This window comes from Peromyscus maniculatus, chromosome 6, assembly GCF_049852395.1.
Source record: "Peromyscus maniculatus bairdii isolate BWxNUB_F1_BW_parent chromosome 6, HU_Pman_BW_mat_3.1, whole genome shotgun sequence".
Classification (NCBI taxonomy): Eukaryota; Metazoa; Chordata; class Mammalia; order Rodentia; family Cricetidae; genus Peromyscus; species Peromyscus maniculatus.
This window is the reverse complement of record NC_134857.1, coordinates 48726312-48742933: the sequence shown is the minus strand read 5'-3', so window position 1 is coordinate 48742933 and position 16622 is coordinate 48726312. Positions and strand designations below refer to the sequence as shown.

The 16622-nt window shown below is 43.0% G+C and overlaps 1 protein-coding gene across 1 annotated transcript in view; it reads right to left on the bottom strand.

Annotated features, from left to right (window-relative positions):
- Positions 1-16622, bottom strand: part of Gfm1 (G elongation factor mitochondrial 1) — a 50048-nt gene that overhangs the window by 20257 nt on the left and 13169 nt on the right. Inside the window, exons 7-13 of the mRNA XM_006972632.3 lie at positions 14206-14356; positions 11659-11813; positions 9971-10055; positions 6570-6707; positions 4990-5091; positions 3426-3482; positions 191-328 (exon numbers count right to left, since the gene is read on the bottom strand). Of these exons, the coding sequence (XP_006972694.1) occupies positions 191-328; positions 3426-3482; positions 4990-5091; positions 6570-6707; positions 9971-10055; positions 11659-11813; positions 14206-14356 (826 nt within the window). The remainder of the gene's footprint in view (positions 1-190; positions 329-3425; positions 3483-4989; positions 5092-6569; positions 6708-9970; positions 10056-11658; positions 11814-14205; positions 14357-16622) is intronic.

Here is a 16622-nt window from a genome sequence, read left to right as displayed (position 1 = left end):
CTGGGAGTAGGTACAAAAACAAGCTCTCTCACTAGGCTTGCTTTATTTGACCCAATGGTGGACTGGGAATGGATGAGGGTCTTGTGACAAATCTCAGAGTCTAGATTCTCGAAGTCCACAATGTTTAACAAATAAAGACTTAGGACACATAGTAACAAATCCAACTGCAGAGCTGCTCTGTGATCCATACCTGAGCATAGATTTCCAGGTGTAATTCTCCCATTCCAGACACAATTGTCTCCTTGCTCTCAGTGTCAAAGCGGACTTTAAATGTGGGGTCTTCCCGTGTAAACCTGCCAATACCTTTTGAAAATTTCTCCAGATCATTCTTTAAAAGAGGAAAAAAAGTCATTATAGGATTGATTAAACATGAAAAAAAACTGCATTTTTTTTTTTTTTTGCTTTTTTTCGAGACAGGGTTTCTCTGTATAGTTTTGCGCCTTTCCTGGAACTCGCTTTGTAGACCAGGCTGGCCTTGAACTCACAACAATCCGCCTGCCTCTGCCTCCCGAGTGCTGGGATTAAAGGCGTGCGCTACCACCGCTCGGCTAACAACTGCATTTTTGAGAAGATGTTACTGAATAAAACCAAATACATTGGCAATTAAGAAATAAAGAGGGTCTATATCTAGTTCTACTCAGACCTTTTTTTTTGGAAAAACTACAACCTTGGCCACCACTGGCAAGACCAGGCCCAGCCAGCTGAATAGGACTTTCTCTTCATACCAAGATAGAAAACAAGGGTCCAAGACTTAACTGTCACTTTCTATCACACTGACCAAACTACCCATCTGTGGGAAGTGCCTGAGTGAAAGGAAATGCCTAACACTTGGAGATCCTCTATAGAATATAGTCAGCACGTTTATCCAAGTCTTCTGTAGAGTCAAGAGCATTAACTACTCTGTTCAGACCAAGAGCAAAGGAAATAGCACATCAAGCTGTTTCTGTTTTGAAACAATCTCCTTGCTATCTGATATACCTTTGTACTTTGATGCAATTCCACACAGTAAGCAGGCTAAGTCGCCCACTCCTCTCAGCTCTTACGATGAGGAGCATTCTACGAATTGTCAGAGTAGGCTCAATGTAACGCCAAGGACCTTTACAGACGGAAGAAAGTAGACGGAGAACAAAGCATGGCTATGACGAAAGAAAGGCTGGAGAGAAGCAGGAACAAGCCCCAACCCGTTGCTGACAGCATGAAAAGCGGGAAGGAACACTGGAGAGGTGTCTCAGTGGTTAAGAGAACTTCCCGCTCTTCCAGAGGACTGGAGTTTAGTTCCCAGCACGCATGTCAGGTGGCTCACAACCACTTATCACTCGAGCTCCAGGGGATCAGATGCCACTGGCCTCTACATGCATATATCCACACACAGTTAGACACACATACACATAATCAAAAATACATGACATCTAAAAATGATAGCGGGGGCCATAAGCCAAAAAAAGGTAAGGTAGCCTCTGGAAGCTAGGAGGACCCTGAGAAGAAAAGGGAACAGGAACCCATGGAAGCACAATTCTCCCCACAAACATGAGTAAGCAACAAAAAAGGTGTTTCCCTTAGAACTTCCAGAAAAGAGCACAACCCTGAGCTGGGGCGATAGCTCAGAGGGTAAAGCATTTGCTTCACCAGTCTGAGGAGCTGAGGCCGAATCCCCAGGAACTATGTCACACTGGATCCATTAGCACAATCCCAGGACTCCCACGGCCAGATGAGTGGCAGAGACAGGAGAATCACGGAAGGAAGCAGCCACGCTAGCCTGGCACACACACGGTGAACAACGAAGAGACCCTCTCTCAAACTAGTGGAAGCTGATGGTCGACACGTGAGCTTGTCCTTTGACCTTCATGGACACGTGCCTGCACTCACACTGAAAGGGACGGACACATGGACACACACACACACACACACACACACACACACAAATACACCCCTGCTTGATTAATTTAAACTGTAGTGAATCATACCAGTCTCTGATCTACATAACTATAAACACAATGCATTGGTGTTGTTTTAGGTTACTAAGTTTTTGGAAATTCCTTATGGTAGCAATAAAAAACGATCACGTCCTACAGGAGAAGTATTAGCAGCACCTTTAATCACATGCTCGGAGCTGCAATGCCTGCTGTGCATGTTATCTCAAATTGAACTGCACTGTCAATATGTAGACAGAGGTTAAGTAACTTGCTCAAGGCCACACAGGGAACACACAGGAGGGCAGTCAGTCCCTAGGTTAGTGTACTCAAGTCACTCTTGACTTTTCTCTGCACTAGCCAGTCCTCATTCAGCAGAAGCATCGTCCCTGCTCACTATACAAACTCAAGGCCTTACGGTGAGAGAGACTTCTTCAGTTGATTGAAATTAATTTACTTGCTGTTAGAAGACACTTCTAAATGTTTTCATGCACAAGAGGCCAGGATCCCTGGTCCACCTAATTTCTTTCTGTCATTGTGAGTTATTAGCTGTAACCTCTGAGTGTAGGCATGAAAGGTATAGAGACACCTTACATTTCTAACCTTGCTAGCAAGCCTTAGCAAAGAACTTAAAACAAACAAAGGTATCTTTCAGCGAGGATACAAGGTTTAGGCCCCAAGAGATTCTGAGAAGACTGTTTTCATGTCTTTTGCTCCCTCGACTTTCTCTTTTCTATACTGGAAAATTATCTGGAAAAATCCCAGTTTCTCAAAATAGATGAAGTAGCAGCTATTAATTATGTATCCTACAGGACAATTTATCCAAATATGTGAATGACAGTTTTCAGAGGGCAAGATGTCTTAAAATGTTCACTCAATACATGAATGAATTAACCCCTACAAGACAACTTAGGAACTAAATAATTAGGGCTCAAGACTGAAATGATTCCAATGGAGAGCAATATGAATGCAAGGCAGTCAAGCAATTTGGATGTGTAGAATGCCAAATGATATCAAACCTAATTATGTAATTGTAAAAACAGTATACAAATTTAAAACCCTAAATATAAAATTACAGTTGAAGTTTTAAAAAGTTGTCTTATTGGCTTGTGATGTTATGATCAGATACTTCCTAACAACCATAAAATCCAGAAATGCACTATAATCCGCCAAGCATTTAACTGTAAAGGATCAACAATGAAGTTCACTACAGCTCGAGACGAACGCCTTTCTCTCCTTTTGAACAATTTACGACTCCAAGAGCATAGACTTACCATTCAGACACCAACGTTACGATAGAGTTGTAAAGTACTCTCTACTATTAAACGCAATCTGTGCCTTCAACTACGTGGAGGACTCATCGGGACCGACTACTCAGTTACAAGGCTGACCTCAATATCAACAGAAGGAGCAGAGACCAGCTCAGGGAGGCTTCCCACAAGATGCCAGGTGCAGCAGGAGAATGATGACAGAAAGCGCAAGTTTAGAGCAGGTTGTTGAAGCTTAAACTCCTACCTTGTTAGAAGGCTTCATTGCTACTGAAATGACAGGTTCAGGAACATGAATTGATTCCTAAAAACGTTTTTAAGAAAACATAAAATAATTAAAAGGCAGTTTTATGACTCAGTGATTAGCACACTCCATTAACATCAAAACAAAGGGCAAATACTAGCCAACATTTTAGGCTGGACAATATAAGTCTAACTCTGTTTTGTATTAAATTAAGTAAGAATGTAACATTAATAAACACATGTGTATACTTACATGAACTCCTACCTCCACAATAAAATAATTTATCTAATTTACTGACCTATGTATTTACACTACATAATAATCACTACAATGAAGTTAATTAAATGTTGATATATGGAATTCTTTTCTTTTTGAAGGCATATATTCTTATTGTCTGTTCTACATTTCCTGTTGCAATCTTCTGATGAGTTACCATGTTTTAGTTATAAAAACGGAACCAGAAAGGGCCCCAGAATCTTTATACACATATCTTATTTGATCAATGACAGCTCTAAAAGGCAGAAACTATCCTCATGTTACTAGTCAAGTTCCCAAAGGCTTGAAGGAACAGAAAGTAACTTGGTCAAGGACCAGGCAAGTAGTGCTGGGCAGAAGTGAGGCTTTTACTGATGTACAGGAGTGTGCTGTCTGCATGTATGTATGTGCACCAAGTTTGTGCAGGGCCCGGGAAGGACAGAAGACATACTACTGGATCCCCTGAAACTGGCCACCACGCCACATGGGTGCTGGGAACCCAACCTGGTTCCTCTGCAGGAGTAGACTGAGCTCTTAACTTCTGAGTCATCTCTTCAGCTCATGACAAGCACCTACCTAAGGCCTAATCTAAAATATAAAATGTCCTTACTGAGGTCCTAAAATTGCAGATTTATGGGTTTTGAATGGTCTTATAATAATCTGTTAAACCCAGAGAATAATTTGTTGTTATTATTTGTTTGTTTTTTGTTTTTTCAAGACAGGATTTCTCTCTCCGGGAACACAGTCGCAGTCGGTAGACCAGGTTAGCCTTGAACTCACAGAGATCCATCTGCTTCTGCCTCCTGAGTGCTGGGACTAAAGGTGTGCGCCACCACCTCCTGGCTCTAAGACCCCTTCCAAGCATAGACATGTTGTTATCCCCAAGTCTATTCTAAATATTACAGTCCCGTCTTATAGTTTCCTAGGTTACTGGAAGAGGTCACTCTCCGGTAACTGATTTGGTAAGTAGCACTCCACTGGGAGTAGCCTGAGAGTGACAATAATTAAAGTGGCACCCAGAGTGGGCAGCAGACCACAGAGTGGAAGAGCTGGAGCTACATTTTCCAAGTTTTATCTGGTGGAGCTTTTCCTCCACATTAAACTTTGGAGGATTGTGGATCGTTTTCACTCAGAAAAACCAGGTAAGTAAGCCCACACCAGACACTTAGCTAACCAACCAAGGTCAGGGGGAACTTTCAATGTGGCATTCAATGCAAACCTCTGTAGCTGTTTCCTGGAGTATAAAATACATGATATTAAAATAGACACTTAAAATTCAAATGATGAATAGTTTTGCAGTTAGATGGCTTACCATAGAAAGGCCACTGTTATCTTTATTTGTGAATGTGTCTCCACTTGCACAGTCAATGCCAAACAATGCACAAATGTCTCCAGCATATACTTCTTCAACGTCCTAAATAAAGACATAATGCAAATTATACTTGAACATAAAATAAATCAAGACACAGTACGAAGCAACTGTACTGTAAACATACTGCACATAAGCAATGCAGAAATTCTTCCTGAATTCTACAGGGAATGAGCAAATCCAACACTAACAGTCAATCATGCCAAGACATGTCTTCAATGGGTCTTTAGATGCTATCTATCTGAACAGACAAGATTTGACACTCAGTGGAAAATTCCAGAACTAAGGCTTCTTTAACTGGCCTTTTTCAAAAGCAGGGGTTACACTCTGCTGCCTCAGGCCAGTGAGACCCTGCAGGACATATATACATACAAGGGAAACTGCGAAGGAAGTTTGGGAAACAAAGGGAGAAGAATGGAAGGCATTGTACTAAAAATACGTTTAATTTCTCACAGATGCAAGCATTCCGAAAACACAGGAAAGCTAGAACAAAGCACCACTGCCTCCAGCTTCCGAGGTATTGTCCGTCCTACTCGTGGTTCATTCAGAATAGCTGCAGGATGAGTGTCTTTCTTCCATGACACATGTGTGCTTGAAGCCGGCAAGAAAGAGCTGTGACAATTACTAACCCTTTAGTCTGCCCCTTGCCGCCTCTTTTGCAAAGCTTCAAGTTTTGTGACTGCCTATTTCATCTTCCAAGAGACAAAAGATATGTCTTCCAAAAACTTCCAAATTTTACTTAAACCAAAGGCTGAGAACACAGAGCCAGACTAGAGAGAGTGGTTGTAGCACTCAGCATTCCTGCCATGGCCTCACTGTAAGGACAAATGGCTAAGGCATACTCAGAGCCAATTCAAGACAAGTCAAAGACATTACAGATCTTCAGGTGGATTCTGGAAGCAGCATGGCCCTGCCAGAGTTTGCACTGTGTACCAGGCTGGCCTTGTGACTCTGCCTTAGCTTCACAGCAGCATCTTAGTAGCTCTTGAGGAAAGTACTAAACCCATGGTGAACAGGATATAGGTTCTAATACTAAAGAGCACGTTCACTGCTACCATATTTCAGAAAGCAAATTCATCAAGTCACGTGGAAAACTGTGTGAATTTATCACCCATTTATCTTTAAGAACTACATTTCTGAATGCTTCTAATGCTTCTTCTCTCTCCCGACAGGGTCCCCTTTTGTATTTCGGGATGGCCTTGTGATTTAGCCTTCGCTTCCTGAATGCACGCACCTTCAAAGCTAGCGTCTTCATAGCTCTTAGGGAAAGTACTTGTACCGAATGCCAGAGTCTCTTTTCCTGAACCTTGGCCTCTGAAGAAGGATAGCTACCTTCTAGAGGACTAAACCAAGTTCTTAACATGGGCCAACTTAGTTCACCTAGAGCAAGGTGCTAGATCAGTTACCACACAGCCGAGTGCAAAGAGCAAGAAAAGCGTGTGTTCGAACAAAGGTGATGATCTGGAGGAGCTCAGACACCGGAAGGCACCCCGCCTCGCCAGCAGCCTCAGTGGCATGCTTACCTCCATCATGTCGGCATGCATGCGCACTAGCCGCTGCACGCGCACCTTCTTCCCGGTCCTCGTGTTGTAGATGGTGCTGCCCTTCTTTAGCTCACCTTGGTAATTGCGGACATAAGTTAGCTGTCCAAAGCGGCCTGCCTACAAGTCAAGAGTGCATGTGTGGAAGAACAAAAGAAGTGTCAGAAAGCGAAGAGTCAACCTCACAAATCAAAACAAGTTCCAGCTATATTAACAAGGAAGAGACAAACCCGGGGGGGAGGGGGGGGAACGTTTCACTACAAATTTTAAGTAGCCAATTGCTTTTAAAAAAATCGAATTGGTTAGTAAAGGTTTATATAAGTAAAACACCTTGACCTTAATAATAAAAGGATAAAAGATATCTAAATTTACAAAATAAGAAACACAGAGTCAAAGAAATACAGGCTCAGTGGGACCTGTTGCTTCTCCGAGGTTAGTTCCCAGCACCCACAGTAGGCAGCTCACACTGCCTCTAACTCTAGCTCTATGGGATCTGGTCCCCTCTTCTGGCCTCTGTGGGCACCTGCACTCATATGTATATACCCTCACACACAAACACTAATTAAAAATAAATCTTAAACAAAATACAGCTGCACTATAAACGTATAGAAAGAAGCTATTTCCTCCAAATGGGAGCATTTCCTCCACATTCCTGCCTGGAGACGAGAGCCCGGCTCACGAGACCCAGGAAACAAGCTTTGTAAGAGGCAGGGAACTCAGAAAGTGCTTAGATTCACCAGCGCCTCCCTGTGGTTAGAAGCAGAAACAGTTTCTGGGGAAGAGGGGGTGCTTTGGTACAGCAGCCTGCCAGCTGGGCAGAGATTTCGGGGACATGGCTTTCAGGAGGCATCTCCATGGGGTGGGGTTTTGGTGCAGCTGTCTAGGGGACACCCATGCTCCTGTAGGCTGCTCCAGTAAACTCACTGGCTCACCGAGTGAGATAGACTTGGGCGGTCGAATGTGTTGGGTCTGTCACTGGTGCCCTATCTGGGTGAATGGATGCTTGTTTCTTTGTTCTTGAGGAGTCACTAACAGCCGAACGTAACGACTGCTTTTTAAAGAGTGCAGTGAGACAGAGAGAGAACAGAGCCATTTTATAGGGAAGAAACCTGACAAGCCCTACCTAAGTCAGGTGATCACGGTCATCATCATAGTAAAAACCTGTATGTCTGACATGTCAAGGACGACATGTTCCTCTGCAGACATCCTCCTGTCATCCATTACCCCAATCTAATCCTCACAGCAGCAGCAAAAAATCCCAAACTGAAAGACATCCTTGAAAAAACACCAAGGGCATGGGAAACAAGGGGGAAAAAAAATCTAAGAACAGTTTCCAGGAGTTCCTAGGCTCCCATTGCTGTGATAAACACCACGGCCAGAAGCAACTTGGGGAGGAAGGGGTTACTTCTACTTGGAGCTCCAGCACAGTCCAGCACTGAAGGAAGTCAGGACAGGAACTCAAGCAGGGCAGGAAGCTGGAGGCAGGAGCTGGAGGCCGTGGAGGAGGGCTGCTCACTGGCTTGCTTTCCATGGCTGGCTCAGCCTGCTTTCTTATAGCTCCCAGGATCAACAGCCCAGGGATGGCACTACCCACATCAACCATCATTCAAGAAAACGCACCACAGGCCAATCCGGTAGGATTATTTTCTCAGTTGAAGTTTCCTGTTCCAAAATGACTAGCTTATGCCAAGGTGACATAGAACTAGCTATGACGGAGCTTAAGGAGACAGGATAATTAATCTAATGTGCTAGCTGAATGGGAACCAACAAAAAGGAGATATAAGCAATAACCATAAATATTTGGATATGACTTTTATCAATAGTAAATTAATATTGTTCCATTGGTTGCAATAATGTTTACTAAGGAAAAAAATGGATGAATGAATTCTCTGTACAAATCTTTATAATTTTTCTGAAAATCTAAAATATGTTCTTTTAAAGTTTATAAACAACTTCTCATGTCAAAAAAAATAGGTAAGCATCTTGGCTGGAGCAACAGCTTAGCAGTGACTGCTCTGCAGAGGATCTAGGTTCAGTTCTCAGCACCCACAGGTGACTAACAACTGTCTGTAACTCTACTCCAGAGGATCAACCCCCTCTTCGACCTCCATGGGCACTGCATACAAGATGGTACACAGACATGTATGCAGACAAAACACCCACACACGTGAACAAAAAATAAATAAATTGTTAAAATAATTAAGCATCTTCATTTTTTTTTTTTTTTTTTGTTTGTTTGCTTGTTTTTTGAGACAGGGTTTCTCTGTGTAGTTTTGGTGCCTGTCCTGAATCCTCGCTCTGTAGACCAGGCTGGCCTTGAACTCACAGAGATCCGCCTGGCTCTGCCTCTCAAGTGCTGGGATTAAAGGCATGCGCCACCAACACCTGGCACATCTTAATTTTTAAAGTCTAAATAACATTGCATTGTAAGGATACACTGCAATTTCCTTGCACAAACTGCAATACCTGTACATTTCCAACTATCTGTAGATTTCGGTTTTAAAAACAGAGCTACGTTGAATCCCTTCCTAAGTGACTCAGGACAAATTGTTTTCAAAAGCAGACCCCTTGTTTATAATAATGTTCAATAATCAGATAATTTTAAGCCAGTTATGGCATATTAACAAACTTTCTTTGTTTTGTTTAGACAGGGTAACCCTGGCTATCCTGGAACTCTTTAGGTAGACCAGGCTGGCCTTGAATTTAGAGACCTGTCAGTCTCTGCCTCTCAAGTGCTGGGATTAAAGGTGTTTGTCACCACCGCCAGCTACTTAATATAATTTTATACTACCATTTAAAATGTTTAAGCTGGCCATGACGGCACGCGCTGTAATCTCACATCTCAAGAGGCTGTAGCAAGAGGATTGTGAATTTGGTGCCAGTCTGGGCTACATACAAGACCCAACACAAAACAATAAATTAAATCTTCCAACAATTTACAGAAACATGGATTATATCTATAACTATTTTAAATGGAAATACCAAGGTAAAATTATATAGAGAGTATGGTTTCTTTAAAACTTTACATTTTAAAACTGTAAAGAGTTAACTGCATCTAAAAACAAGGAACTGGCCAGGCAGCGGTGGTACACGCCTTTAATCCCAGCACTCGGGAGGCAGACAGGTGGATCTCTGTGAGTTCGAGGTCAGCCTGGTCTACAGAGCGAGTTCCAGGACAGCCAGGGCTGCACAGAGAAACCCTGTCTCGGGAAAAAAAAAATGTAAAAATAAGGAACTATCAACTTATTATTAAAGGTTCTGGCCATTCTTATCTCCTCTACTTTCCTAAGTGTTTCACAAGGGCACACTATCATTTTATAATAGGGCTAAAAGCCTAGTAAAAGAAAACTAGAGAGCAGTAAATATCTTAGATAGCAACTTACCTCTAGTTTAAAAGCCAGGCCCACAAATGGGTGGGAATTGTCTCTTTTGGAGTCCATTAAGATTTTGGTCTTCTCTTTTGAGTCACTTTAAACAGAAGAAATATAAAGCTGTAAAACATAATACTTACTATATCTTTGTGTGTGTGTCGTGTCCGTGTGGTGTCATGTACATGTGTGTGTATGCATGTATCTGAAGGCATGGATAGAGGCCAGGGGATAACTTCAGCTGGCCTGCTCTATCACCCTCCGCCATGTTCTTCTGAGACAGGGTCTCTCACTGAACCTGCAACTAGGCTGGCCGCCAGCTGGCCCGAGACCCTCCTGTCTCCACACAGTTCCCTCCCAGCACCACCACAGGTCTAGTGTTGCAAGCACACCATCAAACCCAGCTTCTTACACGGTCTTCACTTAAGCATCTGACCCACTGAGCCATCTACCCAGCCCTTGATAGTCATCCCTATCAATTTGTTCTTGTCCAAGAGAAAGAGTGTATGTTTGCTAACAACTTCTGATTTACACAGTTTCACTGAAAGAGGTCAATGAGAGCACGTCCTACAGGCTTCGTAACTACATAGACAGGACCAGAGTGGATTCAAACACTGCGACTCTTACAGAGCACGCAGAGTAATATTCAGGAGAGCCTTAAACAGGTTTCTTTCCCTTGCTGTTGCTTTACATTTTATTATTTTATTTTATGCATATGTACGTAGAGCTCAGAGGACAACTTCTGTGAGTTGGTTCTCTCCTTCCACCATGTGGGCCCTGCGGGTCAAACCAAGGCCATGAAGCTTGCTAGTGGACACTTTATCTGATGCATGATCTTACTGGCCTGAGTTTCTTTTTTTTTTTTTTTCTGGTTTTTTGAGACACGGTTTCTCTGTATAGCTTTGCACCTTTCGTGCAACTCGCTCTGTAGCCCAGGCTGGCCTCAAACTCACAAAGATCCACCTGGCTCTGCCTCCCAAGTGCTGGGATTAAAGGCCGGCGCCACTACCTCCTGGCCTCATTTTTTTTTAAGTTAAAAAAATTCTATAACTGAAAATAAATGATACCAAATGAAAAAAATTAATACTATAAACCTTGAAAGATTATAGAACAAATCATACCTTTTTTTTAAAAGATTTATTTATTATATACATGGTGGTTCTGACTACATGTATGCCTGCAGGTCAGAAGAGGGCATAAGATCTCATTACAGAGCCGGGCGGTGGTGGCGCACGCCTTTAATCCCAGCACTCGGGAGGCAGAGCCAGGCGGATCTCTGTGAGTTCGAGGCCAGCCTGGGCTACCAAGTGAGTCCCAGGAAAGACGCAAAGCTACACAGAGAAACCCTGTCTCGAAAAACCAAAAAAAAAAAAAAAAAAAAGATCTCATTACAGATGGTTGTGAGCCACCATGTGATTGCTGGGAACTAAACTGAGGACCTCTGGGAGAGCAGTCACGCTCTTAACCTCTGAGACATCTCTCTGGCCCACAAATCATACTTGTAAGTCACAAAAGATATAGGAACTCATACAGTAAATATTTTCCTGTACACCAAAACTGGTATCCAACTAAACATGGTGATTTTTGTCAATGAGGAAAGAAAATCATAAAAATAAATGAGAGCCCAATCCTTAAACCTCTTCATAGTGTATAAGTATTGAAGTATCTTTTCATAACCGAGGTCACAACTGATCCATACTCACTCTTGATGGAGTATGGCGTAGTTCTGGACTTCAGATGGATTGGGAAGGTATTCTAAAACAGCATCCAGAAGAGGCTGGACGCCCTTGTTCTTCAGAGCGCTTCCCAAGAGCACAGGAGTGAAGGATCTACTCAGAGTCGCTCTTCGGATTGCCAGCTACAGATACAGAGAAAGCGATTCATGTTCACATAACAATGTGTGCTTCGAGTCAATTATGAACAAACAAACAAAATGAATTGATACTCCGGAGTGCTGGTTCCTGGGAAGGAACAAGATAACATCTCAATAACTCAGTCAAAATGGGGAAAATTGCTTTTCTTAGGGCATGTAGTGATTTATGGAATAATTACTTTTTGACAGCCCTAAAATCATTCCTTTTTATTTGGTGCTAGAAGAGGTACATAAATATACATGTGGTACTAAAAGAGGTACATGTATATATACACAGAGAATACTACAAACTATATGTTAATAATTGTGTAAGAGGGAGAATACACACACACACACACACACACACACACACACACTAAAACCTGGTATGGTAGCACACACCATTAATCCTAGTACTTGGAGGCAGAGGCAGGGGGATCTCTATGAGTACAAAGTCAGCCAGTCAAGGTTACATAGTAAGACCCTGTTTCAAAAACAAAATAAACAAAGGCAAAAATCAAATATCTGGATTTATCAGAAACTAACATGTTTTAGGATGGGGTAGAGAAATGGTCTTATGGGATAAGAGAGGTTTGACTGTAAACTTGGTGAAGGTTAGTTTTAATTGCCAACTTGATACAGTTCAGAATCATGGGAGGCGGAACCTCTAAATGTCTTTGGGGGATTATTTTGATAACATTAATTGAGGTGGGAAAACGCACACTGAATGTGGGAGGCACCATATCATAGGCTGGACCCTGGACTGAACGAAAAAGAAAAATTAAGCTGAGTATGAGCATACGTTCATTGATCCACTATCCCCTCTGCTTCTCACTGGGGCACTGTGAGATCCACTGTCCCCTCTGCTCCTCACTGGGGCACTGTGAGATCCACTGTCCCCTTTGCTCCTCACTGGGGTACTGTGAGATCCACTGTCCTCTGCTCCTCACTGGAGTACTGTGAGATCCACTGTCCTCTCTGCTCCTCACTGGGGCACTGTGAGATCCACTGTCCCTCTCTGTTCCTCTCTGCTCCTCACTGGGGTACTGTGAGATCCACTGCCCTCCCTGCTCCTCACTGGGGTACTATGAGATCCACTGTCCCCTCTGCTCTTCACTGGGGTACTGTGAGATCCACTGTCCTCTGCTCCTCACTGGGGTACTGTGAGATCCACTGTCCCCTCTGTTCCTCACTGGGGTACTGTGAGATCCACTGTCCTCTCTGCTCCTCACTGGGGTACTGTGAGATCCACTGTCCCCTCTGTTCCTCACTGGGGTACTGTGAGATCCACTGCCCTCTGTTCCTCACTGGGGTACTGTGAGATCCGCTGTCCTCTCTGCTCCTCACTGGAGGTACTGTAACCAGCTCTCTCAAGCTCCAGCTGTTGTGACTTCTCAGGAAGAATGGACTGTGACCTGAAATCGTGAGCAAATTAACCCTCTTTTCCCTTAAACTGCTTTTGTTGATTTTTGAGACTAGGTCTCACTGGATGTTCTTGGATGGCCTCAAACTCACGGAGCTCTGCCTGCCTCTGTTCCCAAATGCAGTGTCACATTCCTCAGAATTTTACTTTTGGGGGATAAAAAAATATTTATATGTACAGACCACATAATTTTATATATTCATTCATTTTAATGGCCATTCATTACAGGATCATCTCTACTTCTTGACTGTGGTGGACAGTGCTTCCATTGATGCTGGGGCACACCTAAACTAGCTGGGACCCCTTCGTTCTCAGGTGTGCCTCCAGGGAGGGGCTTACTGCCACGCTGTCTTCCACGGTGTTTGCCACATTTCTACCAGGAAGGCACGAGGGTTTGAGTCTCCACATCTGCATATATGCTTTCTGGGTTTTTTAGTTTTTTTAGGTTTTACTTGGTTAGTTGGTTGGTCTTAAATAAGATTCATCTTAATGGCATAAATGGTATCCCACTGAGGCTTTGAGTTTCATTGTTTCTAATGATTAGTACTGGAGAACATCTTTTCATGTACTGACTCTTGAATATCTTGTTTGGAGAAATGCTTATTCAAAAGTCTCTGGCAAGAATCTTCATTTTTTGGAAGTCAATTATATTAATTTTTTTTTTATCAGGTTACATTAATAAAGCTCATTAACAAAAGAATCATGTCCTCTGCCCTCACATCAATCCCCTTTTTCATTTTATAAGATTGAGGAGCTGGAGAGATGGCTCAGTGGTTAAGAACACTGACTGCTCTTCCAGAGGACCAGGACCCACAGGACATTCCCAGCACCCACAGGACATTCACAATCATCTGCAACTCCAGTTCCAGGGAATACAGTGCCCTCTTCTGGCCTCCACAGGCACTGCATGCAGGCAAAACACCCAGAAACAGTAAAAAAAAAAGTGTTTAAAAGGTTTCTTTTGAAAGTACTTGCCTTCAAATCAGAAACTGAGGGGATTTTTTCTTCCAGGAACAGCTCACCAAGTTGCTCATCTGAATTAGCAACACACTCAATTAGCTCCTGCCGATGGTCAGCTGCTGCGGCCCTGAGTTCAGCTGGAATCTCACCATATCGAACAATCTGACTAAGAAAAAGAAGGCTTTACTGTACTAACTAGTTCAGTTAAACATATAAAACCTCCAAGGTATGGTTAGCAGCTAAGGTGTTCTGTTGCTCTGGCAAAAGCTCTGAGGTATCCGCACCCAAAGAGCAAATGAGACAACTACGTCTTTACCGTTCAGACAAAACAGTGAGCAAAAACACTCCAAGGGATCAAGTCATCTGCTCAAGAATGTGCTGGCTACCAGGGGAGAGCAGAGCCTGGAACTCCACACAGTCCACCATGAGGGAACAAAGCAGCATCCTTGATGGCATACGGCAGCATGTCCTATTCTTCTGCGTATCAAGTCTTTCAGAACGATACACGATGAAATCTAAAATCCTTCCCAATTTAATACAAACTGCCTTATCTTCCTCTAGAGATTAAAATGAGCCACAGAACTTGAGGTCAAAACAATGACTTGGGAGCTGAGTGTGGTGGCGCACGCCTTTGATCCCAGTACTCAGGAGGCAGAGGCAGTCAGATCTCTGCGAGTTCGAGGCCAGCCTGGTCTACATGACAAGTTCCAGGCCAGCCAGGAGACACCCTGTCTCAAAAAGAGCAACAACGAAAAAGACTTAGAAAAACAAGGGATTAAAACTCTTTCCAGTGTGGCTACAGGACTATTCTTACTGACATCTGCGAGGAAAAGACAAAGAAACGAAAACACTATTTCTTGACTACCTGAGTTACAGCAGCAGGAAACTGGAGAGCTGCTCAGGCTCACATCATAAAAGAGTTTCTATTATCTGCACTGTAAATGAGAAAGCTGGTTTAAATGAACCAAATTATACCAGCGAACTTTCAAGCTAACCTGTCTGAAGCCTGTCTAAGCTCTTGAAAATCCTATTAACAGGGGATCTGAAGGCTGAATTCTTTAAGGTTCTGAAGCCTTTGTCTATTCTGAACCACTACCACCTGTCTTGATGGAGTGGTGTGGGCTCTGAGGCAGGATCTTGCTTGTGTGGCCAAAGCTGGCCTTAAGCTTGCTCCTGACTCAGCCTCTAAGTGCTAGGATGACAGGCTTGTACCACCAGGTCTGGCTTTGCATTTTAAAATAAACAGCTTGAATACTTTGAGACTGATGTTAAATATCAAGTGTGTTATACTCTTCAGTTGTTACAGTTGGTGTGTTCTATCACGTTCCTCTTTAGTCCCTAGATTAGCAGTTCTCAACCTGTGGGTCACGACTGCTTGCTTTGGGGGTCGCATAGCAGATATCCTGCATATCAGATTATGACTCGTAACAATAGCAAAATTACAGTTATGAAGTAGCAAAGAAATAATTTTGTGGTTGAGGTCACCACAATCTGAGGAACTGTACGAAAGGGCTGCAGCATTAAGAGAGTTGAGAACCACGGCCCTAGGTGAGTCCAAAATTGGTATAAAGGATGAAGGATGCATTATGCTTTGTCCCTTTCTTACTCCAAATTGGGATATTCTAAACGAAAGGTTGTGTGGTCACCTTTGTTATTTGGAAGAAAAGAACTAACTATCTAGGGCCCATTGTGCTGGCTCACACCTTTAATGCCAGCACTCAGGAGGCAGAGGTAGAATCTCTGTGAGTTCAGAGTTCAAGGCCAGTCAAAGCTACAGTGAGACCTTGTTTCAAAAAACTGTAAGCTATCTAACCCTCCTTACTAGAGACTGCAATATTCTGATAAGTACGATTAGAGACCATAGAATTTTCAAGAGGTCAAATGGTCTTCCAAGAAGGTAGCAGAAAATCCCTCAGAAAGAACCCTTGGGGGAGGCACTGGGGACTTCCTTAGAGCCAAGGATCTTGACACTGTCTATGTTACTATTACTAAACTGCAATTTGTAGATGTATAGGCTGCGTATCTTGAGAAGTTTCCAGAAAAACAAATTTCATTCCCTACTTAGATTTGCTATATCAGAATCATGCAGGTAAACCCAGAAATGTGCTTTACAAAGCCCTCTAAGTGTTTTTGTTTTGTTTTAATAAAATTATGACTTTCTTTTTAGATTTATTTTCTGCATGTGGACATTTTGCTCACATATATGTCTGTGTGCCACGTGCATATCTGGTGGTAAGAAGGGGGTGTCAGATCCCCTGGACTAGAGTTACAGACACTTGTGAGCCACCATCTAGGTGTTGGGAATTGAACCCATGTCCTCTGCAGAAGCAACGAGTGCTCTTAACTCTGGCCTAACTGTCCAGCCCCTTCATCTTATTTTTTGACACAGGGTCATTCAAGAACCCGGAACTCTTGATTTGCCTTGACTGGCT